General features: G+C 40.5%; 1 protein-coding gene across 5 annotated transcripts in view; it reads left to right on the forward strand.

Annotated features, from left to right (window-relative positions):
- The window catches only part of arap2 (ArfGAP with RhoGAP domain, ankyrin repeat and PH domain 2), a 137,596-nt gene that overhangs the window by 61,192 nt on the left and 52,044 nt on the right, over positions 1-24,360 (forward strand). For all 5 annotated transcript variants that reach the window (XM_042400807.1, XM_042400808.1, XM_042400809.1 and 2 more), the window contains 5 exons: positions 197-396; positions 5,131-5,216; positions 5,912-6,094; positions 10,781-10,955; positions 23,780-23,905. In XM_042400807.1, coding sequence (XP_042256741.1) covers positions 197-396; positions 5,131-5,216; positions 5,912-6,094; positions 10,781-10,955; positions 23,780-23,905 — 770 coding nt within the window. The remainder of the gene's footprint in view (positions 1-196; positions 397-5,130; positions 5,217-5,911; positions 6,095-10,780; positions 10,956-23,779; positions 23,906-24,360) is intronic.

Below are 24,360 nucleotides of genomic sequence, written 5' to 3' on the forward strand. Positions count from 1 at the left end.
TTTCACCAAATCTATTGCAATCACACATACAGACCCAGCAAACCCCCCCCCACCAAAACTACTCCAAATACTGCACACCCCTGTAACCCTGCCAAGCGATACTATGCTGTTTAATTGCTCTCTCAAATCAAATCAATAACAGTGAGGCATGTGTTTGGGGGTGGGGTGGGGGGCCAAAAAAAATCAATTGTTTCAGCTTCACGGCCGAGTCAGAAGGGGAGAAGGAGGAGTGGATTGAAGCGGTCCAAGAATCGATCGCCGAGACACTGTCCGACTATGAAGTGGCGGAGAAGATCTGGTTCAACGAGGCCAACAGGAGCTGCGCCGACTGTCGTGCCCCGCAGCCGGAGTGGGTGTCCGTCAATCTGGGCGTGGTCATCTGTAAGAAGTGTGCAGGTAAGGGACACGTGTAACTGCTTTACTCTTGGTTTCCTTCTGCTCTCTGAAGATCACACACACATGCTGGGTACAGGCGAACACACTGATAAACATACTCTTCCATACAGTACAGTACATTCAGATGAATAACCCCCCCGCATGTACCCACGCGCCCACACGCAGTGTTGTGTGGATGGAAGCGAGCAGCATGTCAAAACACCTTTATATGATACTTCTTAAAGCAGTGGTTTCCAACTAGGGGGCCGGGAAGGTGTTGGAAGGTTAATCTGAGGGGTCGCTATAGGATAAACAAGATGTGAAAAAGGAAGAAAAGCATTGATTTTACACATGAACTTTATTTTTCTGTATATATGTTTTCTTCAGAGAGTTTTGCCTCTTCAGGAATACTGCAATGAAATAATGTGAAAGGGGAACATCACTTCTTGGTTGAGTAGCTCATAGATATATGTAATGTGGAGTCACAAGTAGGATCACAAGCCAAAAAGGTATTGAATCAGTGTTTTAAGCCGCATTTAGGGTTAGTCTGCTTTAAAAGCACTTTACCACACACATGCATTTCCTCTGGGTCCTCATAGCCGGGGATAGCGAGCCATGCTCTTGTGGTACTGGTATGTAGCAGGGCCGACCGCGGCCATCCTGTCACTATGACTCACTACTTCTAAGTGAAACTCTGTGGTTTGGAGTTTAGTTTCACTCTGTTTTTGCTCATACTTTGAGATATTAGCCTTGTTATACAGTTTGTTGACTGCTTCACATCCTCATCAAGTTACTGCCGATGCAAACCGAACATTTCTTGCTGCTGCTGCTTCACATTAGCTTCCTACTGGCGAAGCATCTATAACAAATGAAATGGGTGCTACTTTATTCTTTAATAAAAACAGGACTGCACAACAAAAGATGCTAACAAATTCGGCACTGTTTGCTCTACAGATCAGTTTCATTTTGCAAGGAGGGATAGTACAAGCAGAAACGAGCAGAAGAGTGAAGTTGAAGTGTTATATTTATTTAGATAAAGAGAGAGAAAAAAAATGCCATGCTGAAAGCAAAAGTTCTGACAAACACTCAAAGACATGCTGAAGTAAAAGATCATGCATGTTTGTACTCAATTTCCAATCTCTATGTGTGGTCTGGTAGATGTTTGTGCCTGTGTGAGTATGTACTCTGACCCAGAGGCTCTTTTGGAATAAGAGCTCAGGTGATAAGCCACTTATGGGAGTTGGCGTCTGGCCTCTGGACTCTCTCTAATCTATTTGGCAATGCTGGATGGCTCAGATGAAATGACAACAGAGATTAGGCCATGGGCAAGAACTTGGGGGATCCCAAACTGCTTCTTGACCCGCTAAACATGATTATAGGGAAGCAGCAGCCATGCTTGATGTGGAGGGATATCTGCTTGGTGTTTTTTTTTTTTTTTTTCTCTTGCATGCTCCAATACATTCCTGCTCCCCCCCCCTTTATCTCTTCTCCCTCTTTCTCCAGGCCCTGAGAGTCACAAGTTTTAATGCAATTCTTCACCTCACCTCTGCAAAGCCCATGTAATTGGTACGCATCAGATATCCAACATCCCTTTTCAAACACCCTTAAATGATTTCATTTGCAGAGGTGTTTAATATTACATTTTGTCGACACGCTGGGAGAGAGAGAGGGTGAATATCTGCAACGAGGAAGCTGTCCTCACACTATGCTCTTCTTAAATTAGGCGGTGGTCCATTTGGAATACCAATGGCTGCTCACGCTTTTAATTAGCGCTCTCATGTCATGGACAATAAAGAAAAACGCTGAACAAGAGGAAGAGGAAAGAAGTAATGAGAAGGCTAATGGTAAAAATGATCCCAGATTGGCTTTCCTCTTTTCGTGGCAAGACAGAATGAATTTTAATAGTCTGTACTCTCTGATGTGAAGCACTTTCATACTGTAATATTTTGTCTTTGTTTGCAAAGACTAGAAGGACTGTTCATTATGTTTGGTTTTTATTAAAAAAAACGATGTGTGTGTATTTTTAATATTAAAAATAGGTGAATCTCATCAAAAACCCAATAATACAAAAACCTGGGTGAAAATGTTTCTTATTGAAAGTGAAGAGAAAAATGGGGAGAAAATGATAATGGAGTCCCATGTTCTGAGCTGCTGTTTTCACAAGAGGACTTTGCTTACTGAAACTGCAGTGTCTTCTTGCACCATATCAGCAAAAATCTGGGGGGAATCGGTTTAAATGAATATGCTTGTTTCAAAAATCAGGGTAGTTTTTAGTAAAAGAAATACTGAATATGGTGAGCCTTCAATATTTGAATTAATAGATAACTCTTTTAACTCTGATTTGGTCTCAACTAACTCCTGAGGGAAATATCTGGCTTTTTAGCTGCTAAATGCTCCACTGTGTTCATTTGCTAGTTGCTAACTTTGACTGTCTGCCATTTAGTGCCGCTGAAGTAGTGTACGGTGGATTTATCAGAGCTTTGCTAAAAAAATAGCTGCTGCTATGTCTGGAAACAGGTTGATGAGAGCAAAGAGAGTGAACCAAACAGAGAAGCTGCGGGCCTTAAAACCGAAACAACAAGCTGAAAGACGCCAAAACGCTCCATAGGTGATAATTATCTGTGAGTTTGTTGCTGAGCGACCCCTTCACATTACACACAGTCATTTGAATCATTGTTAAAATAAAATATAGATTAGTGCAGCTTGAAAGACATTTTAAGGCGAGCTATTCCTGCTCCCGATTGTAGACATAAGTAAGCTCTTATCTCGGCCCCTTAACTGCTCGAACCAACATTCCTCGGTAATTTTACATCCCCGATAACTGAAGCTGTCCCTTTTTCTACACACTTGATTTAGTTTTCTCCCTTTGCCCTTTCCCCCCACCAACCAGAGGAGATGACATTGCTTCACAGGCTGGGAGGGCCCCTCTCCACACACATATTTGCAATAAACTCTTTAAAACCAGGATGCAACATGTAGACACTGGCAACAGTTCCCATGGTAACACAAAAATGCAGCGCTCATTGCTTTGCTTTGTTTCATTCCTCTGGACTCACCATTGAGCGAGGGGAAAATGCCACACAAGTATAAGGAGGGTTGGAAAAGTTCTCCATGAACTGTCGCTGGAGTCACTGGGTAAGTTTTTAATTGGGGTTGAAATCCTCGGCGGCTTTGGCTTTTTTTTTTTTTTTTTTTTTGTGAAAGCTGCTGTGATAGAAATGCCCTTTTGTGTGTTGTTTTGGTTCAACAGGAAAGATGAAGACATTTACAACAGGCTATTTATATGTGAAGATCTCACCATGTACCTGGTGCGCATGCACAGTTTTTTCAGCTTCATTACCCTTACGAAAGTGAAAATGGTCCTGTGGTGCTGTACGGCTCAGTGGATGGAGAGAGGCTGGAGCACTGTAGCAGGCACCCAGAGTGAAATATTTTTCACAAGAATAAGCAACAGAATCTTGCTCTTTGGCCTTTATTTGTCAAGCTGCACTCGTTTGTGATTACTCCTGTCGTTTTATTGTGACTTTTGGGATCAGGCTTACCAGAATGAAACACCACACGAATGCATCCACACTTGACACTTTTTATGAGAAGCTTTCCTACATAATATTTAAAATAACCTTAAAGAATGTAGCTCGGTGCGAGGGAATCCCTGACATGTAACGCTGACATGGACAGCATTATGCTAAAGATTATGTTACTGCGGTTTTCAACTTTATCTCTAGGTGCCCATGGCAAGAAGAATATGGGTACAGAATTGTTATGGCAGGAAAGCAGGAACTGTCCTTGTCCCTGTCTGTAATGTATTCACCATTTGATCACATCAGGCCTGACCACAGTAGGATATGGTCCAGCATATCAGATTGTAAATCCGATCTGGGAGCAATTAGACCTGTCAGTTAATGTTTCCTGGTGTCTCAACAACTCATTTTGGGAACTATGCGTTTACACCAGTTGTATGGTGTATATAACAAGGAAGAAAATCCATCTCTTAAACTTGGACCTCGATGTTAAGGTTCTGCCCTGCATAGACCAGCATGCCCAAAGTAAGTAGAGTGAGTAGAGTAGAGTAACCACAATCACTAGTTATCAAAAATGACTCCCTTAAGTTTCTCTTTTTCATATCTTAGGTGACGAATAATTCAACGATCTGTGTCAAGGCGGCCTTTCACAGCTCACGGCCCCGCAGTGTCCCTCACAGCTGCTCTACTTGAGTACAGAAGACAGTAATGAGATCATGCCAAATCTAAATCTAAAATTATCTGCCGTTACACACAGGACAATAATTCACATTCACACATACAGCGTGTTCCTGTCTAATGTATTATTCATGTATGCTCTGTCTTTGGCCATAAGCAACCCCAGAAGCCTCTCGTTCACCCAAATAAACAGGCCGACCAACAAACACAATGAATTACTCATGATTCATTAGCAATTAATGGCCCTCGTTCTGTGCTTTCATTTGCAATTAGGAGTGCTGAGGGGACTAAATATGTCTGTTGTGAGTGAGAGAATGAGCTCGCAGTCATGCTCTGTTTCTCCATCTTGTAACTGTTTATTCCATCACTGACATTCGGTGTGTGTTTTTGTGCATATATGTACATCTTAATTGTGTTTTTTTTTTTCATGTGAACTTTTCAGGAACTAAAAGCCTGACAGCCATTCATTTTTAAATATATCTAATCGGTTCTGAGAAAGATGTTTGTTTGTGTATATGTGTACTCATGTCAATGTCTGTGTCTTCCTGTGCGCCAGGGCAGCACCGCTCCCTCGGCCCAAGTATCTCCAAAGTGCGGAGCTTGAAGTTGGACAGCAGTATCTGGAGCAATGAGCTAGTGGAGGTATGTTATATATACATATAAAACCATGCAAACCTTTATTTAACAAGCGACAATATGATGACATGTTGTAGTTCTCTGACAGTCGCGGATTGAAATATTAAGTAATGGGAATGCAATTAGCACCATATTGTGACATGCAAGCTTTATGCATATAGATAAATAATAGGTAACTGACTTATCAAGCTTACACAGTAACATCATGAAAATATAGATCCATGATGATGATGATGATGATTTTAAACAAATGAATCAAGTGAGTGGTGGGGAAATGACTCAATCTGTGCATTTTCTGATGCGCCGTTTCAAAGCCAATTTTTTCTTGTCGCTGTAATGTTGCGAGGTCCTCGGGTTTGTGGAAAGAGCAGGTGTTCTCTTTTGCATCCTGCACAAGGCCAGTCAAAACATAATACATTTTTCACCAGAATGGTATCTTTTAATAAGTTCCCCTCCCACAGAATGTGCCATTTCCTGCCAACTCATAACAGGTTCAGACACCTCTGGAGCCCCTCTAAATATCAGCTTAGATAGGAGCTATTTCCAAAGTTAGAAAGTTGATAAAATGCTTTTACTCCTAACCCTAAAAGTAGGACAAAATATGGACTTTTGGCCAAATAGAAGTGAGTTCCTACACACAACAGGGCTACAAATGATTTTCACCTGTATTTGTTCCCTCTGCATGTTCCTTAACCCCTCAGCTCTTCCTGGAGGTGGGAAACAGGAATGCTAACAGTTTCTGGGCCTCTAATCTTCCCTTGGAGGAGGAACTTTACAGCGGGGCTTCGGCGGAGCAGCGTGCCACGTTCGTCCGCAGGAAGTACAGGGAGAGAAAATACCGGAAGGTCCTGGAGGGTTTTTATGACTTGGAGCAGCTCAACCAGGTACACATTTCATGAAGACACATGCTCAGAAGCCAAAATACTATAAACATCTGCTATCATGCTAGCAACTGGGAGATGAAATTTAGCTGCGTATTATAGGCTCACACTAATGCATGTCTCAAATAACAATATTGTTGTTAGATTTGTTATCTAGACTACTAGCAAACTGTCACAACACTGTCACGACTGGAGAAGCTGGTTTTCACCAGAGTTAGCATTGTTATCTTCTGCTCACCGCTCAAGAAAAACATCAAGAAATGTCTCCATTTCAGACATTGAATGTGTATTTCTGTCTCTAGTTCTAATTTTCTGTTATGGAAGGAGCAAAGTGCAGCAGAGGTTCACCAAGCATGCAGTTATAAGTGGGCACCTACAATGGCTTCATCTCTACTTCCAAGAAACATGGTACATGGCGTACTCCATTAGCTAAATCCACTGAACCTGAAAAAGCCCATATCTCCCTGACCTTTTGACAGTCACTAAAACTGCACTATAAGTCTGAAGATGCCAAAGTCTTATCGATCTCAAGTGTAAGCAGGATGGCACTAAGGCCTTTCCTGCCAGTTTGTGGTTGGGCTTTATTGCTGCAGCAAAATAAGTGCCTGTGTTTTTGGCTGCCTCTAAAAAGAGGGTCTTAAATGCATGCTGCACTGAGCCTCCAAACAGCTATGTTTCCACCTGCGTCAGCAGTTACGCAGATCAGCCCCCTTGTATTGTTTTCTTGACTAGAAAAAAGGGGAGGAAGGAGAGGGGAATGGAGATGTATAGAGAAAGAGGGAATGAGAGGGGAAAGTAAGGAAGAGATATACCAGCTAGCTAAGTGGAAAAGTGGATTAGGATCCACAACAGAAACGCTTGGGTTGGTTTTATTGCGGCTTTGCTGTCTCTTGCGAGCGTGTGTGTGTGTGTATGGGAGTGTGTAGTGTGTACATACGTGTGAACATGTGTGCTGCTCCTCTAGAGATGTGTGAATTTGCTGTTATGGCGGGAGTTTTTTGCAGGGTGGTATAGGAAAGGAACTGTGACAGACATAGAAATGCATGGGGGGGAGGTGGGGGTGCTTGCTTAAAAGGGTCTGGCCAGAGAAATGTGTGTGTGTGTGCGTGCATGAGAGAAAGCGAGAAAGAAAGAGAGAAGAGGAGGAGTGGGAGTGGTAGGCAGTGTTTGCTTTCTCTCTGTCAAGTCTGCCTTTATAAACGGGCTGAACGGATTTGATAGGGATCAATGTGTCATAGAGCCATTATACACAGCATGACTCGACATATCGTGTGTCTGCATGCTAAAATAATAAACACTCTTCAAAACACTTCCAAGATCTTCACATAATGCAATAAATTATAAGAAATGTGTAAAAAAAAAAACACCTAAAAAAGTATTTTCAACATAAACAAGGACACTGAGCTTAATCTCATTGGACAAGTTGTTCCAGTTCTGTGTCACAGTTACTTACTGTAACATAAGTACGAAAAAAGAAAAGCTATATAAAACCTATTCCTCTGGGAGTCTTCTCCAGAACAAAGGCAATAATATGAGCAATTTCCTCATTGACATTCATGCATTTTTGAAATCATGCAATGGCATTTTAACAGGTTTTTATGGACCCAGGGGTCATGAAACTCATTCAACACATAACAGTAAATCACCGTTTAATGTGTCAATTGAAGTAATGAGATAAAAAATTTTTTTAAAAAAAAGGTAGTGAAGTGATTTATACCTGACTGCGCTAATATGTCTGCTAAACCTCAACCGACGCGTGCTTACTCTGTTAAGATGTTTCTCCGTTTCATGCCCTCTTTCTATCCCGCCGTTTCTCAGTCCCACGTTCCCCATTAGAAGCTCATATCCCAGTGACCTCCACAGAGTCTCCGCAGGCCACATGACCTACAGAGGGGGGTGTCAAAGGACCTTCTTATATCATTACTCACACACACACACACACGCACACACACACATACACAAAACCCTCTAGTGGCTGCAGTAATTGCTATGACACGGAAGGTCATTTCCAGGGACGATACAGAATAAGGCCAGGTTGCATGGGACTATTTCGCCATAATCTGACCCCGTCTTATGTGTGTGTGTGTGCGTGATAGTGAGTGAGTGAAGTGGAATGGATAAACTAATCCTGTCTTTTCCACACATTTATTATTCTGATGTTTTCATTTGATGAGAAATGATTTTCACAGAAATAAACGAATCTATGTGTTTAAACATCTTTATCTCAGCGCAGGTCCTTTTGTGTGGGTGGGCAGGTTATATTGACAGATACTTTATGTGTGTGTGTGTGTGTGTTTTGCCTGTGTGTATATGCGCAGCCTCTCCGCGCTTCACTTTCAGACGGATCTTGCTTGTTTGTGGCAGATCGATGCAGCTTACTGACTCGGTCCAAGTCGGATGAAAGGAAAGGTTGCTCGTAGAAATTCCCGCCATTTGCCACTCGACTCCTCTGTTGATCCACTTTGTTGCGGGTCATCGTGTACAATGTCACATCAATTGACCGGTCTGATAGAAAGAGACAAACAGAGAAAATATTTTCCTGGGTCAGACTGTATTCTATCTATCTCTTTTGTCTCCCCATCCTCTAAGCCGCCATGCAGAGTGAAACAGGTGAATAATTTTAACAAAGCACGTCTGCATGGCGAGATGCTACATAAATAAGTTTTCCTGATCCTCTTAAAGGAGCAATCCGACATCGTGGATTCATTGAAGCAAAAGTTTCTGCCTCCATGACTAAATACAGATGCCGGCGCACAGGTGCCTTAAATAGCAGTTCCTCGAATAGCCACTTGATGCTGGCCTCAAGAACATTCAGCTTGTATTGAAGTCAAGGTTAAAGCACATTTGTAAAAGGGATTCACAGAAGGAAGAAAAAATAGAATACAATAAGAATACAAAGTCAGAAATTTCCACGAGAAGTGAAGATCTCGACTAAGAATCTCTCCTCCTATGTGTCTCAGTGGTATTTTTAAGTGTTATTCTTCCATTATGGAGATATTTAAGAAGTATTAGAGATGTGTTTGCTTGATTGACAGATGTTTCAGCCTATCACAGTCTGATGTAGTGGTGCTGTTTCCTTGTTATAGGTTTCTTAGATCATCCCAGGATGCTTCCTCTTTTACTAAATTTGGATTTTTGTGGAAAAAAACAACCCAGAATCAGTCCATAATCTTTTTTTTATCTTTATTTTTTGCTATTGTAATACTGTTATAATGTCAGATATCTACAGTATGTTCCAAAACTGAACATATGCAAAAATGCTCCCTGCAAGTCAAAAGCCAAGGCTGAAAAATGTCTTCTGCGGCTCTGTAGGGAGCTTTCTAACTTCTAAGAAAATGTCTTGAGTAAGGTATGAGACTTCAAATATCTGAGAGAGAACTTTTGTTATAAACTGGGGCATGAAGTTTGAAAGATGAGGGCATTCAACAGACGGTAAAGGTCTGACGAAAGAGTTGCATGAGTGAAATTGTAGGGTCCAGCATTTTTTAAGCTCGTCTCATATTAAGAACTAAAAGTCGGAATGTCTCAACTTTGCTGAGCCAGTTTTAACCGTTCTTTGACCGTCTGTCTCTCACAAGTTCCCAGACTTTAAGTTTCAAAAGTATGTCTTAAGTCTGAGTGTGTGTTGTAGTTTTTAGAAGTTTTGTCAACTTTTAGTGAGTGTTTTTTTTTAAATATGAAGATATTATGTTTGTGTATTTAATATATCATATGATTATGGACACTTTAATGTAAATGTAACCATTTTTGTTTTTACCTCAAGCTTTTCTAAATTGACAAATGGCAAAGTGATCATTTAATATTAAAATGGACAACATTGTATGCAGTACAGGACTATTCACATCCTTCATTTCTTTAAATTGTCATATCCGTGGTATGTTTTGTTATTCATTTTTATGTTGTTATATATTTGGCACATTTGGAATGTTTTCAGACACTTTATTCACAGCCTCAGTATGCTCAACTGTTGTTATTTTCCTCAGTTCACTGTTTTTCAAGCCTTTATTCCCACACTTCTCTTCTTGGAAATTGCTAGTTTCATTATATTTAATATGGCCCATTTGTCCTGCTCTTATTTGCTATATTCCTTTTTCATGGGGATTAGAGATTTAATGATTCCCACAGGGAGTATTAGAGTTTGATCTTATTTTAACTTCTCTTTCGAGATCAGCAGGCGGAACTCAATTCCAAACTTTATATGGTTTTCTGACGCCGTTTTATAGACTCTTTGTCCTCTATCAACCTGGCATGCACACATAGACACACACAGCGACAGCAAGCTGCTCCTCCTACGCTTGGAAGTGAGACCATACTCTCATTTCCAGGGATTTTCACTGGTTAATTGTCTGGGATGTGGAATTTTTTTTTAAAGGTATTAATCCAGCCGTAGAAAGCTACTTAGAAATGCAATGAGCCTTGACTGCATGTATCCAGACTTTTATGTGTCTATCACAACAGGAAATGTTAAGTGACAAGTGGACTTACATAAATAAGATTTGTGACCACAAAAAAAAAAAAAAAAAATCAGCCATAAGAATCTGATGTGCAAAAGTGCCGAAATGACAAAGAGTTTAATCTTAAATATGCATTAGTGAAGATTTTTTTAAATGGTGCTGAAACCAATAAAAGGCACAGCGTGGAGAAACACTTCATTTGCTCTTCTTGTGTCTTGTTGCTTTGTGTGCACAGGCACTGTGTGCAGCTGTGGTGTTGCCTGGCGTCCTGCAGACCATGGAGCTGGTGTTCAGCGGGGCAGATGTTATGTGTGCCACTGGGGATCCAACCTGTTCCACCCCGTACCTCTTGGCCCAACGTGCTGGACAGAGGCTGCAGATGGAGTTCCTGCACCAGAACAAACTATCTGGTAAGCAACTTTGGGTGCCCCCCTTAGTTACTGTTGCTACGCCTGACAAGCTTTTCATTCTTGCATGGCATATGCTGCTTACTGTGCTTATGGTGGCAGATTTACCACTAAAAAATTTGTATACATTTTTGAGAGAATGGGTCTCTGATTTCAGACAGCAGGCTAAGTTGGCTAAAAACTCTTGTGTCTTACATGCATATTCCTGAAAGATCTAGGCTGAAGCAACATGTCCCAGGGAAAAACATTAGCATTATCACCAGCTGAAGATCCATGTCAAAGGCAATGAGGACTAACTAAGCTTGGTAAATGTAACGCTATATCTAGAAATAGGTTTGGCTGTAGTTGCTCGAGCTTAAACTTCTTCAAAACCAAATAAAGAGCAAGAAAGAGTAGCTAACGTTAACCATAAACTCTGATATAGAAGCATTTTGGTTTCCACACAGTGGGTTTGTCAGTCCTGAACTTATTAAAACATACGCCACTCTCCAAACCGAGTATTGCACGGAGAATCTGAGTGTATATTTTTTCACATTTATAATAATTCATTAAATAATGAAGAGGAAAAGAGTTCTAGTTAGAATACGGGAAACTTTTCCACGTTCATTGTTCAACCCAGGTGAGGTGCTGGACCACAGTAAGCAGCTGTGAAACAGAATAACTCACATATTCTCCTGGTCACACGCTCACATAAATCTGTGAAAAGGCCTTTAAACTAGGTGTGTGAGTTGGACTTTTACAACCGTCGGCGCCACATATATTCAGCCCATTGTCTTTATATTTTAACAAGCCAATCATGTTTAAAACTGCTATGCTGCCACATTTAAAAGCACAGTGGGAGGTTTTTTTTTTTTCGCCCCACTGTCATGAATAGGAAATGAAGGAAGAAAAACCCACAAATTTGAAACTAGCAAGTTAAAACTCTGTCTGTCTCTCTTTCTCTCTATTTTTATTTTTCTTTCTCTCTCTCTTACTTTCCCCCGACTCTCCTTTGTATTACCCACCTCATGTTCCCGGCATCGGAGGCACAGCGCAGATGTGCTGTGTCGAGCGACTTCCTCATGACGGGTGTTTTTTTTTTTATTTGTGTGGTTCCACACAGGGCTGATGATAAGAATGTATTAGATTAAAGGAGCGAGAGAGGCCGTTGGCTGGGACCGGGGGGAGACTTTCTTGGAGACTGTATTTTACATAATGTATGTGCTGCATCTGTGCACACTCGCCGCCAACGAGCCTGTTAGGGACTCCTAATTGCTAGCATGGGTCACCTGGTCGCCATGGTGATGGCCATTACTTGGAGGTGTGCTAGAAGACACACGGACGGACAGATAGACACACTCACATTCACGCGTGTGGTATTGTCCATCTGTGATATGTAGCACACAGGCAGTTTCTATATGCTCATTATGTGCCTGGAAGTTGTCATAAACAAACAAATATGGATGTAACCAGACTCTTCCGGTAGAGCTGGATGTCCAACTAAACTGACCAATTACTGCAGGCAAGAAAGGACCTCGGTCAGGAAGGTTACCAAAGATCCAACTGCCACTCTGACAGATTTACAGTGTTCCTCGGCTGCAGTGGAGATCTCGCCTCAGGGACAACAGTCAGTGCAGCAAGTTGAAACTGTAAGTCTGTGGTCATTAGGAAGCTACTCCTAAAAATGTCACATGATGTTAACCAAAGGACAGATGCCACATAAAAGATATCTTGTTTTCAGAAAAAGAAAAAATATCTTTATACTGTATGTGAAACTGACAACATGCAACCATAGTTATTTATTTAGATCTTGAAACACTAGCCCAGTATCCCTGTAAGTATTACTTTCATATTTGATAATTCTGTGACATATGAGTTATGTTCAGTATCAATGTTCAATGCCAATGTAGGAAGCAGCCCTAGATACCAGAGTTGGCTTTTAATTTTTAACCTTAACCGCCTAACCTTAACCATAACTTAACCATAGTTTATATGCCACAAACACTATTTTTCCCTTACCGTAATCTTAACTTAACCACTCTGTACCTGCCATGTGTGGAAATTGTAGACATCAACAATTCCGATAATAGAATTCTCAGTGTTGTGCAGAATAGTCTAATATCGACATTGTGTCTATTGTATTTGTGTAATACTTGGATCACGTGATTTTTGCAGATTACCAGGTTCATAAATGTCTCAACAAAGTCAACTCTATTCAGTCTGGTTTGGAAATAACTGCTTATCATTATCGTCCTCACGAATGGTCAATGTTCTCTTAAGAAATCACTGCTGTATAAACATGCACAGCCCTTAAGGCCCATTGTACATACCAGGTGTAAAATATCTCCTATATATACTGTATTGTATTATGCCTCACAGCGTGTTGTGAAGCATAATAGCGTATTTAGTGATTGCACAGGTAGGTTTGACCCAGTTTGTGAGATATTTCAACACTACTTTAAGGTGACAATATAGAAAAATATTTATTCACGAGTAAAAAACACCTTTGTGGATCTCACATGACCAAAGTGCTTTAAACCGACCAACCAGCAAAGCAACACTACCATTCTTAAAGCCCTATGCTTTTTTTTGTGCTTGAAAAGCTGTTTGTAGAAGAAAAAACGAATGTGCATATCTGAAAATGTAGTTTGTGAAACTACAGTGAACCGGTAGTCAGCAATGGCATGCTGAAAAGATTAAGGCTCCATACAAAATACTGTCTATATTCCCTCTTTGACATTTTTCTACTGCTGGACACGTTGTCACATCACACAAAGCTGTGGAAAGCGGTGCCTGCATTGTTTTTTGCGCACGTGGCTCCCCCGAGTCTGCAGAAAGACTTGTAAAAATTTTGATTAAACAGAAATTGAACTTTTCAGTTGTTGTGCGCAGTGTTATGTCTGGCAGAATCTGGGAACAATTCAATACCCATATGACACCATCCCTACTGTGTAGCGTGGTGTAGACAGAGGGAATATAGAGGGAAGAATAAAAAGGAGCCACATACTGCAGCATCCAATATCCAGGACAACACAGAGTTCAGAGTTGTCCCAGAGTTTTAAAGACTTCAGCCTGTTTGGACACATGTATGGTAACATTAAGACAGATATAAGTATTTCATTTCTAGTGATGTCTGCTTTCATGCCATTATGTTCATACCTGTGGTGGCTGCGCGCTTGTTTTTCCCCTACTTTGTTTGTCTTATAAAGACATCCAGACAACAAAGGTGTACTTCAGGCCCTCATTAAACCACCACATGGTCCTGCAAACAAGAAACTACCTATATTAACAAACATGTTTCTTTCTCAAATTCACTATCCCCATGGTGGTAGACTGGTATAAACCAGTAATAAACAATCGTCAGACACCCTCAACAATTCTCACTTCTAACAACTAAAGTCTAAATTGGAGTAGCTGTAAGTGGGCAGAAAACCTTGCTGTTGTGTCTCCTCACAGTGTGAATCGCACTCCCAGTCTGCAAAAATAAAAATAGGAAAACCCTCCATTTCCCCTGGATATACTGTATCAAAACAAAGCTGTCAGCCCGCTCCTTTCTGAACTTGTGCACCGTCCCTTCCCTCCACAGCGGCTCATTTGTAGCTCCAATCCCACCAGCTCTGCCATCAGGACATCCACTGTGTCCTGATGGCAGAGCATTGCCACTTCATTAGCTCCTTCTCTCCGCGTATCTGTGAACGCATGCATGTGGGCCTCGACGGACCTTGTTCTTCCGCCCACACCTGCTCGCCCCAAAGCACCCTGGGATACTGTAGGAGCATGTTCATTTGCATATCCCCATCCCAGATTCCATTAAAAAAAAAAGCCAATGGCAGCTCTCTAAGGCAGTGTCTCTTTGCATTCTCAAAACCCCTGCGGGCAGCTTCAATGATGGCTCTATCCCTTATAGTCAAAGGCTTCCACTGTGGTTGTTTCTTGTATTAGGTAGGACTATCATTTATGTCCAGTGTATTCCCACATGTTACACTCACGAGGCCACGTATGCCATATAAATAAAAATTAACCATCAAAAATATCCATAAAGTAAAATTCTTTTTCAAGTTCTGTTTTCATCACTTGACCCAAAAAAGTTGTAAAACTTTGGAGATGACAGAAAAATTTCAGTGATTTTCCGTTTGGTGTCAACATGCGACAAACAGACACTGTCAGAAACACGTTTTTGGCACAGTTTAGACAAAATTTTAAAAATGTGATTGAAAAAATGAAAAATGACAAAATAAACACACTGCCAATGTTGATATTCTTCAAGATGATCTATTTTGGCACAGCAAATGTCTAACATGGGGATGGATATGTTGCCAGACACCAAATATTGCGGATCCTGTACTTTGATCTGTGTTGCTACCACTTAGTATTTTTTGGGGCTGTATCATTGACAACAAATTGCAATGGCAATTTACTGCAGCAAGTTGACCTATTGGTTAGATAAACACATTTGTAACTGGACAGATCTCTGTTCACATCTTGCTTTACATTTTAACAGGCATACTGATGATGTCTGTGGCTTAGATGGACACCACAGAGTTATTAACAAACAAAAGAAGTCTGTCCTTGGACTTGTAACTGTGTGTTCTTGTGCCACTTGTCCTTGTCCGAACAGAAAGACAAGTTGGTAATTGGTTCTTAAATGGTGCAGGTGCGGGACATTATCAGCTGAGTGCCACCTGCCTCTTGGCCTACCTGCCAATTTACTGCCAAACACTGCTTTGATTCATACAAACAAAATACACATCTGACAGTCCATTCTAACACTTCTTTTCACACAGTGGGAATGAGAAAACATAAAATTACTGCTTCCCAACCCTACTCTTTGATACTCTAGGATGTTACTGGTTTTCAGTTGTATCTACAGTTAGTAGCATTCATCTGGTACCCAGGTTTAGATCACCTTCTACAAGTCCTTGACGTTTAACTGTGTCTTATAATTCCATGTAGGGTGGGCTACATGACACAAGAGTGAAAATGAAGTAATTAACAAAGATGTTCAACAATCTATACACTGACCAATGTCCAAGATAATATTAGTGACATGAATCACTTATCACAGTAAAACCTGCATTACTTGATTTTTTTGGCCACTTGGGGGAAGTGCAAAAAAGAAAGGAGAAAGAAGAGAAAAAAAGACGGCAAGACAGTGTTTGTATCTTGTCAGACAGCTGAGGAAATTCAAGATCTCCACAGTGCTGCAGAAATCCTTCTGCAGCGCTGAAGGATTTCTACATCGCCACAGTAGGGTCTGTGCTCTCTGGAAACATCACTGCCTGGTACGGCAATTGCAGCTCTCAGGATAGGAAAGCCCTTCACAGAGTGATCCATAGCACCTAATGCATCACCAGAACGCCACTGCCCTGCCTCCAGGACATCAACACCAGGCCAGGACAAACCGGATCATAAAGGACATTCACCACTCCAACCACAAACTGTTTCAGTAGCTGCCCTCTGGCAAGCATCTTCACTCCATCATGGCCAAGACTGAGAGGCTGAGAAGGAGCTTCTTCCCCCAGGCCATGCAGACCATAAACACTTACAATCTACACAACATCCTGCACCTGTTTTGCTTTCTGCATCTTTTTGCAGCTCAGTATCTTTGATACCTTACCACTTGCAATTGCATTTTGCCCACTGTCCCCTACACACTGCAAATTGTTTATAACTTGCCATATTTCTTACTTATTTTATTTTTACCTTACTTTTAAAATGTACATATAGATTCTGTGATATTCCGTTATTTTTCCCTGTATGTAGCTTCTTTTATTTAATTTTTATACTGCCATATGGCTTTACATCAGAGTTGTTGCAATTTAATTTCATTGCTGTTGTACATGTACAATTATGCTTTTGACAAATAAATCTCTTGAATCTTGAATCTTGAAAAAGCTGTAAACACAACACTGATGTATAGTGGCTTTATAAAATTATAATGGTGAACGTGTTAGCAAGCAGTTACCCATTTAGGCCTTCAGCAGACATTACCATTCATTTGAAGTTTTGTTTGTTTTTTTGTTTATTTCATTCTCCTTCGAGCACTGTTTTGGTCTCCACCAACTCCTGAAGGATGTATGTGGTTCTTTAGCAGCTAAATGTTCCACCATGTTCACCAACCAGCCAAGTTTTTCTTAATATCCTTTTTTTAGTGGTTAGTCACAAGGGGTCACCAAGGTTTTTGATTTTCCATGAAAACATCTCTAGAACAATAGGTTAGGAATTTCAGATCTTCATAATTTTTGATACACACATAGTCTGGATTCTTACAATATAGATTCAAAAAGAAAATTGATAATCTGTTGCTTTTTCTTAGTCCAGTATTGGCATTGTGCAGACCTTAGAGATATTTTATGTAGTATTCCTATGAGATTTTCAATATGAATAAAATGTCTGTTTTAAATCTCAGTTTTTCACCCCAACTCAATATCTCTGACACTTTGTCTCCCCCTCCCTTTCTCTCGCTCTCTCTCTCTATCAGATCATGATCACTTTTGGGGACATTACATAGACTTGTGTTAATTTCCTGGAGACTTACCCTAACCTTAACCCCTGACCCAAAAATCAGCTTTTTCTCGATTGGGGACACAGTTTTTGTTCCCAATTGGAAAAGCCGTCCCCAAGTAATTGGTCCTATCCTATCAGCGACCATTTGAAGTCGAGTATGATGGTCCTCCTAACACACACACACACATACATCCCTGACGCCTTGAATTTCCGAATCAAGCGGCACATTAAAAATGTATCCAGCAGGCTGTATATGTGTGGATAATAAAAAGACCAGCACACACACATATACACATTTACTACAGAGGCCCTGTTTTCTCTTGGGTCTCCATTCCAACCTGTAGTTAGCAACATTGCAAGGCACTGCCAGTTTATTTCAGTGCTAGTTGACGTTTATGTTTTTTTTTTTACGAATACTGTACTCAGGACTGTTAGAGGGTCAAGAGTTCACAGAGAGCTGCTGAGAGTTCGGGAAACTAAAGGGGCTTTCCCATGGTGGAGTGTCTCTATGTGGATGGTTTTAATTTTGAAGAGAAGTGTTAGTGGATAAAAAGTGTGGGTATGTGTGTTGCCCCCTGGCTATATATCTCACTAAATAAATTAGTTTCATTTCTCTAATCATGTGAATAAGTGTATGTTTTTACACTTGGAAATGTAGTCCTCTGCCCTCTTTTTTTTTTTTTTGCACCATGAGCTGACTTGTCATTGTATCAATGCTTGTCTTGCATATGTTCATGTAGCCAATTATGGTAGCATTTACAATGTGTGGCCGCATCTCCTGGTGTGTTTTTATGTGTGCATGTGTGTGTGTGAGCGAGCCCCTCTGATTACCCCACTGTCCACTGCTTGTCGGGGACCACTTTGTGACCGTTGCCGTGGGCGACCAGATGGCTAATTGAGCACTCTGTCATGTCACCTCCCTTCACTGGGGACTGAGCCAATCAGCACAGGCCAGACTTCTCAACTGCCGCCCCCACAGACATCACAGTCCCATCTTAACAGAGTCCAGCTTTAGGGGCCCAGAGGGACTATTTAGAAGGCTCAAAGAGAGAGCCTTGTTACAACTGATACAGCATCAAGCCACAGGCTTATTTACATTCTCCTAACCTGGGTGCTTGGAAAATGGTGTTTGTGTCGTTTCCCTGCAGTTTGCTGATTAAATTCTATGTCAGTTTCCATGTATTTATGATGCTGCTATTGGCAGACACATTCTCTGTGTTACATTCATAGCAAAATTACAGATGCTGCTAACATCACCCAGGCTTTATGTCACTCTCTTCCTGATTGGCTCTGCATCCTTTGGATCACATCAAAAATATACTGCACTTGTTAGAAATGGCTGCAGGACATAAAAATGCATGTATCATGCCAGATCTTGTTCATGATTTGATTGCCACATGGTAGTAGCTAGCCTGCTGATGGGTTGTTTGGCTGTTTTTCATTTTGTCACAGTCCTCATTTATAATAACCATGTTGGAGGTCCAGTGTCCTGTTATTTTTTCAAGAAGTCTAATTGAGATAAAGGTCTCTTCTACAAGAAAAACATCACGTATCACTAAAAAGTAGTAAGGTGCAAGGTACCAGTTGTGCATGTAGTATAAGTTATTTCTTCAAGTTCTGTCTTCATCACTGGACCCAAAAAAGTGGTAAAACTTTGCATATGATAGAAAAATTTCAATGATTTTCTGTTTGTTGTCATTGTGTGGCAGACACTGTCAAAGCCAACATTTTTGGCATCGTTTAAACAACATTTTAAAAATGGGATCGAAAGAATAAAAAATGACAAAATGAACACACACTGCCAACGTTGATATTTTTCAAGATGATCTATTTTGTCACAGCAAATGTCTAACATGATGATGGATGTGTTACCAGACACCAAATACTACTTTGGTGTTGCTACCACTTACTTTTTTTGGGGGCTTTATCATTGACAACAAATTACAATGGCAATTTACCGCAACAGGCTGACTTACTGGTTAGAGAAACACATTTGTAAGTGGACAGTTCTCTTAGCTCATTTTGATTCCTGTGGAAACAGAAGCTCAGAGTCGTTTACTACTCCACCCTGCTACATGAAATCACTTTAAACAAAATGGACGAAAAGCTGATCGTTGCAGTCTCCAGTTTCTCTACGATGTGTATTTAATGAGCTGCTGAGACAGTTAAAAGAAGGACGATGTGTGGAAACAAATCGCCCACATTGTTGGTTCATTAATATGCCGGCTACATTGGAAAATAACTGTCTAGTAGGAGCAGAGTATGTAAATAATATGGTCAACACAACACACACACAGGACTACAGATTCATGACAGGCCAGAGACTGCTTACTACTTTGTATCTGTATGCGTGAATGTACTGTTATACCTTTGAACCCATAAAGGTCATATCATATGATCTAGTTTGGACTTATTCTTGAAAGGCCCTGACAAAATTTTTAAAATCAGCTTCTTACAATAAGCCCACATGAATATATTATTATCATTGGTAGTAGTATTTTTATTAGCATATAGCTGAGTTTTTGAGTTTTTACTGTAACTTTAACTTGAATCATTACCTCTTTACCTACTAATAGATATATTATTTATATTCAGTTACATTAAGAGTTCAGTTACAACAGAAATACAAACATGTCTTGTAAGACTGTTTATCTTTGAACATTCATTATACCCCTCAACCCACCCCACAGGCCCTATATCCCCACAAGTAAATAAATAATAAATATAATCACAATAAAAAGTGGTAAATTACCCATAGTCAAGTTCATCGATAGCTTTTAATCACAAATATTTAAATTTATAGAGACATACTGTATATATGACGTTATCAGGTGCTTTAAAATAATCCATAATGGTCTTTACTTTCATGTCAGAAATCATTTTGTAAGATAGGGCTCCAAACAACATTTCATTTAGGCCCATCCATTTTGTTTAACTTTTTTAGATCCATTTTTTAATGTATTTTTAATAATTTAGTGTAATACAAAGATTATTAATGTGCCTATGAACACAATTAATTAGTTTGACACAATGAGTCCAGTCAAAATATTCAGAGTGAGCTGTCTTGTTAAATTAACTGATTGTTTTTCTCTGTCGAATGATATGTGGGCCTGAGATGAGGCGTCGGTGGTTCCAGTAATGGGTGGAAATGTCGCTTCAATTTCAATTAAAGTTATTTTACCTTGCTTGATGAGAGAGCTGGAGGTAGTGAAGATAAAATCTCAAAGATATTGCCAAAGCTCTGGTAGAAAATTGAACCCCAGAATTGAAGCTAATTGAATTTGAGAACGATAAGGTTGACTGTGGGGAGCTCTTAAAGTGACCAAGAAAGGATGAGAAGAGGGAGTTTGGAAGAAAAGGGGAAAACATGAGTGAGGAAGGCTCCTAATTTAAATGGACAAAGATGAAGAGAGGACAGAGCAAAAAACTCTTTGCTCATTTTTAAGAGATACAGAGCATGGAGGTTTGTGCTTTGAAATAATCTCAGAACACCTTATCTTTGACTTTGCAAGAGAATGACCATGTGAGAAAGTCATGACTAAATAAATAGCAGTTGGTATAATCATGTTTGAGGGTTTCAGGGTTTGCTGGTTGTTCCTCGATCTAGGCTTAAAACTGAAGGAGACTGTGCTTTTGATGTTGTGGCTCTTAAACTTTGGAACTCTCTCCCTTTGGTCTCAAGATCTGTGGACACTTTTAAAATGCAGCTCAAGACCCCTTTGTTTAGTCTTGCCTTTGTGTACTTTTTCTATCTTCTATTTAACTCTGTTTTTATTGTGTTTTATGTCTGTATGTATCTTTATGCTTTATTTCTTCTGTGAAGCATTTGTGATGTCTCTGCTCTCGAAAGGTGCCATATAAATAAACTTACTTTTATGCTGCAAGTGGAAAAATAGATAACACTGTGCTTCTGTATTGGTACCTACAATCATGGAGCTGGTGGGGTCTCAGTTTCTTCTTATAGGACACTTCAACAGTGTAAAAGTGCACCAACTCTGGGCAATGACTCCATGTTTTCTGGTTGAAGGACAATCTCTGTCCTCTAAGAGTTGGATAGAAAGATAGAATCACATCTGGGATTAGCAGTATCTTAATCTCAACACATTCCCACATTCCAAATCCAAACCAATTTTTTGCGGCAATTTTATGGGATATCAGCGATGATTGACATGTGATGGAAGCCAGACATCTTGACAGATAATATCTAGATAATACATGTTGTTACTACAGTAATACAGGCGTAATGCTGCAAATTGTGGAATCATCGCTGAATCATTCTGAGCTTTTAAACTAAACCAATGAGTTTCAGAGCAACACTGACATATTATCACCCTTTAAGTTGATACAACAAACTTGTTAGCATTAGCATGATGTGCATATTTACACATCTAGCCAATACATATCAACTTTATAGCATTCATTTAGAGTTGTGTTTCTGTCCACCTGATGAATTTAAGCTCAGTATTCACTCTCCTTTTAGCTTTGTTTTGAACACCTGAAGGAAATTTGTTCACCAGCTAGTTGCTAACTTTGTTTTTCATGTGATGCTGGACAGGTAATGTACAGTGGGTTTATCAGAGATTTTGTTGAAAACAGCTCACTGCATCTGGAAACGACACTAATAAGAGCAGTTATAGTGAACCAGAATGAGTTGCTGACTGTAAAACCACAATAGTCAGCTGATAGTTGCTACAAAGGTCTGTAGAGCTGAGGAGAACTGCAGGATTGGGTGGTAATTATCAGTGGGTTCATCACTACAAGAAACCCCACTCACATACTCATATAAAAATATTGATCACAACAGCTTCAAAAAGTAGTGTTTGTAGTAGTGTTTATCATCATATTAATAACTTCAACATTCATTAAAACTTAATTCATTCATTCATTAAAGCATACCCATTATGCTTTGAAGATATATACAATGCATAAAGTATTCAGACCCCTTCACTTTTTTTTCACATTTTGTTATGTTGCCCGTTTCGCGGCCACTGGCTGATGTGCTCTCGCTCATTACTGGACCAATTTCAAAAATTGTTGTCCTCATTAGTCACTTAGACCTAAAATGATGGGAAAATAGGGTCTAGGTAGAGAAGTTTCCCTTTAAATCGAAGAAATTTGGAACAATCTGGACTCTTCCTAGAGCTGGCTGCCAAACTGAGCAATAGGGGGAGAAGGGCTTTGGTAAGAGAGGTGACCAGGAAACCAATGGTCACTCTGGCTGACCTCCAGAGATCCTGTGTGGAGATGGGAGAAACACTCCATTGATCTGGGTTTTATGGCAGAGTGGCCAGATGGAAGTCTCTCCTCAATGAAAGACATAGGAAAGCCCACTTGGAGTTTGCAAAAAAGCACCTAAGGACTCTCAGACTGTGAGAAACAAGATTCTCTGGTCTGATGAAACCAAGATTGAACTGTTTGGCCTCAGTTCAAAGTGTCATGTCTGAAGGAAACCAGGCACCGCTCATTACCTGCCCAATACCATTCCAGCGGTGAAGCATGGTGGTGGCAGCATCATGCTGTGGGGGTGTTTTTCAGTGGCAGGGGATGGGGTTGAGGGAGAGCTGAATGGAGCAAAATACAGAGATATCCTTAATGAAAAACCTGGTTCAGAGCGCTCAGGACCTCAGACTGGGCCGAAGGTTCAGCTTCCAACAGGACAATGACCCTAAGCAGCCAAGACAATGCAGGAGTTGCTTAGGGACAACTCTGTGAAGGTCCTTCAGCAGCCCAGCCAGAGCTCTGACTTTAACCCAATCAAACATCTCTGGAGAGACCTGAAAATGGCTGTCCACCGATGGTCCCCATCCAACCTGGCAGAGCTTGAGAGGATCCACAGAGAAGAATGGCAGAAAATCTCCACATCCAGGTGTGCAAAGCTTGTTGCGTCATACCCAAGAAGGCTCAAAGCTGTAATCACTGCCAGATGTGCTTCAACTAAGTACTGTGTAAAGGGTCTGAATACTTCTTCAATGTGATATTTCAGTTTTTCCTTTTTAATAAATTTGCAAAAATTCCTAAAATCCTGGTTTCATTTCGTCATTATGAGTGTGGATTGATGAAAGAAAAAATTAATTTAAACGATTTTAGCAAAGCTGCAACATAATACTGAATACTTTCTGAATGCACTGTGAGGGAGCTTCACATTTTAGCTTATGCTTGGATTCGCTGAGGGTCAAGGACAATAGAAATGAAACTGAAAATCAGAAATAGAATAGCACAGCTGTAGGCGGAGGTAAAATGGTGACACAGAAGTGGAAATGAAGGATCAGAACGGTGCATCGCCGCTATTACATGGGGAAAACCGTTCCCTTGCTCATCTACTGTGTCTCTTCCCCTTGCAGATTTTCCCATACTAGAGCAGTGGTCGGAGAACGCCTCCCTGTCCGATGCTTCGCTCTTCATGGATGGCTTCCTCTACATCTCCTCTGGCCCTGCTAAGACGGCGCTGGACCGCCGCGGAAGAGATGGTGAGTGTAACTGTCGTTTTGCAAACCCCTGGCAAGGCCAATCAATCCATCAATCCATTTGTAAGCAATTTAAACTGCGTGTTTGTCAGAGGTCTGCTCCAGTTAAGCGCTGATCGATCAATCAGTGTCAGTCTGTCACTTGTCAAACTGCCAATCGTTTAATCCGTACACCAAACAGTCCAGTCAAAACGATCAATGAATCTGTCTTTCAAATGCATTCTGCATCAGTCCTCTGGGAGTTCATGTCAGAGAGAAGGATGTTCCCAGCAGTGAATGCACTACTAGGAAATTTAGGGCCAGATTAAAAAAATAAAAATAAAATTATTTTGGTACATCTCCTTTCTAAATCTACCGGAGATGCTACCTCCAAAACTTCTCCTTCTTTTGTCTTCCAAGGCAGTTTAAAACTTTTAATCAGGCACCATTTCACACCCAACTCCTCAGCTGCTGTTGCT

The sequence above is a fragment of the Thunnus maccoyii genome, chromosome 22, assembly GCF_910596095.1.
Source record: "Thunnus maccoyii chromosome 22, fThuMac1.1, whole genome shotgun sequence".
NCBI classification, from domain to species: Eukaryota; Metazoa; Chordata; class Actinopteri; order Scombriformes; family Scombridae; genus Thunnus; species Thunnus maccoyii.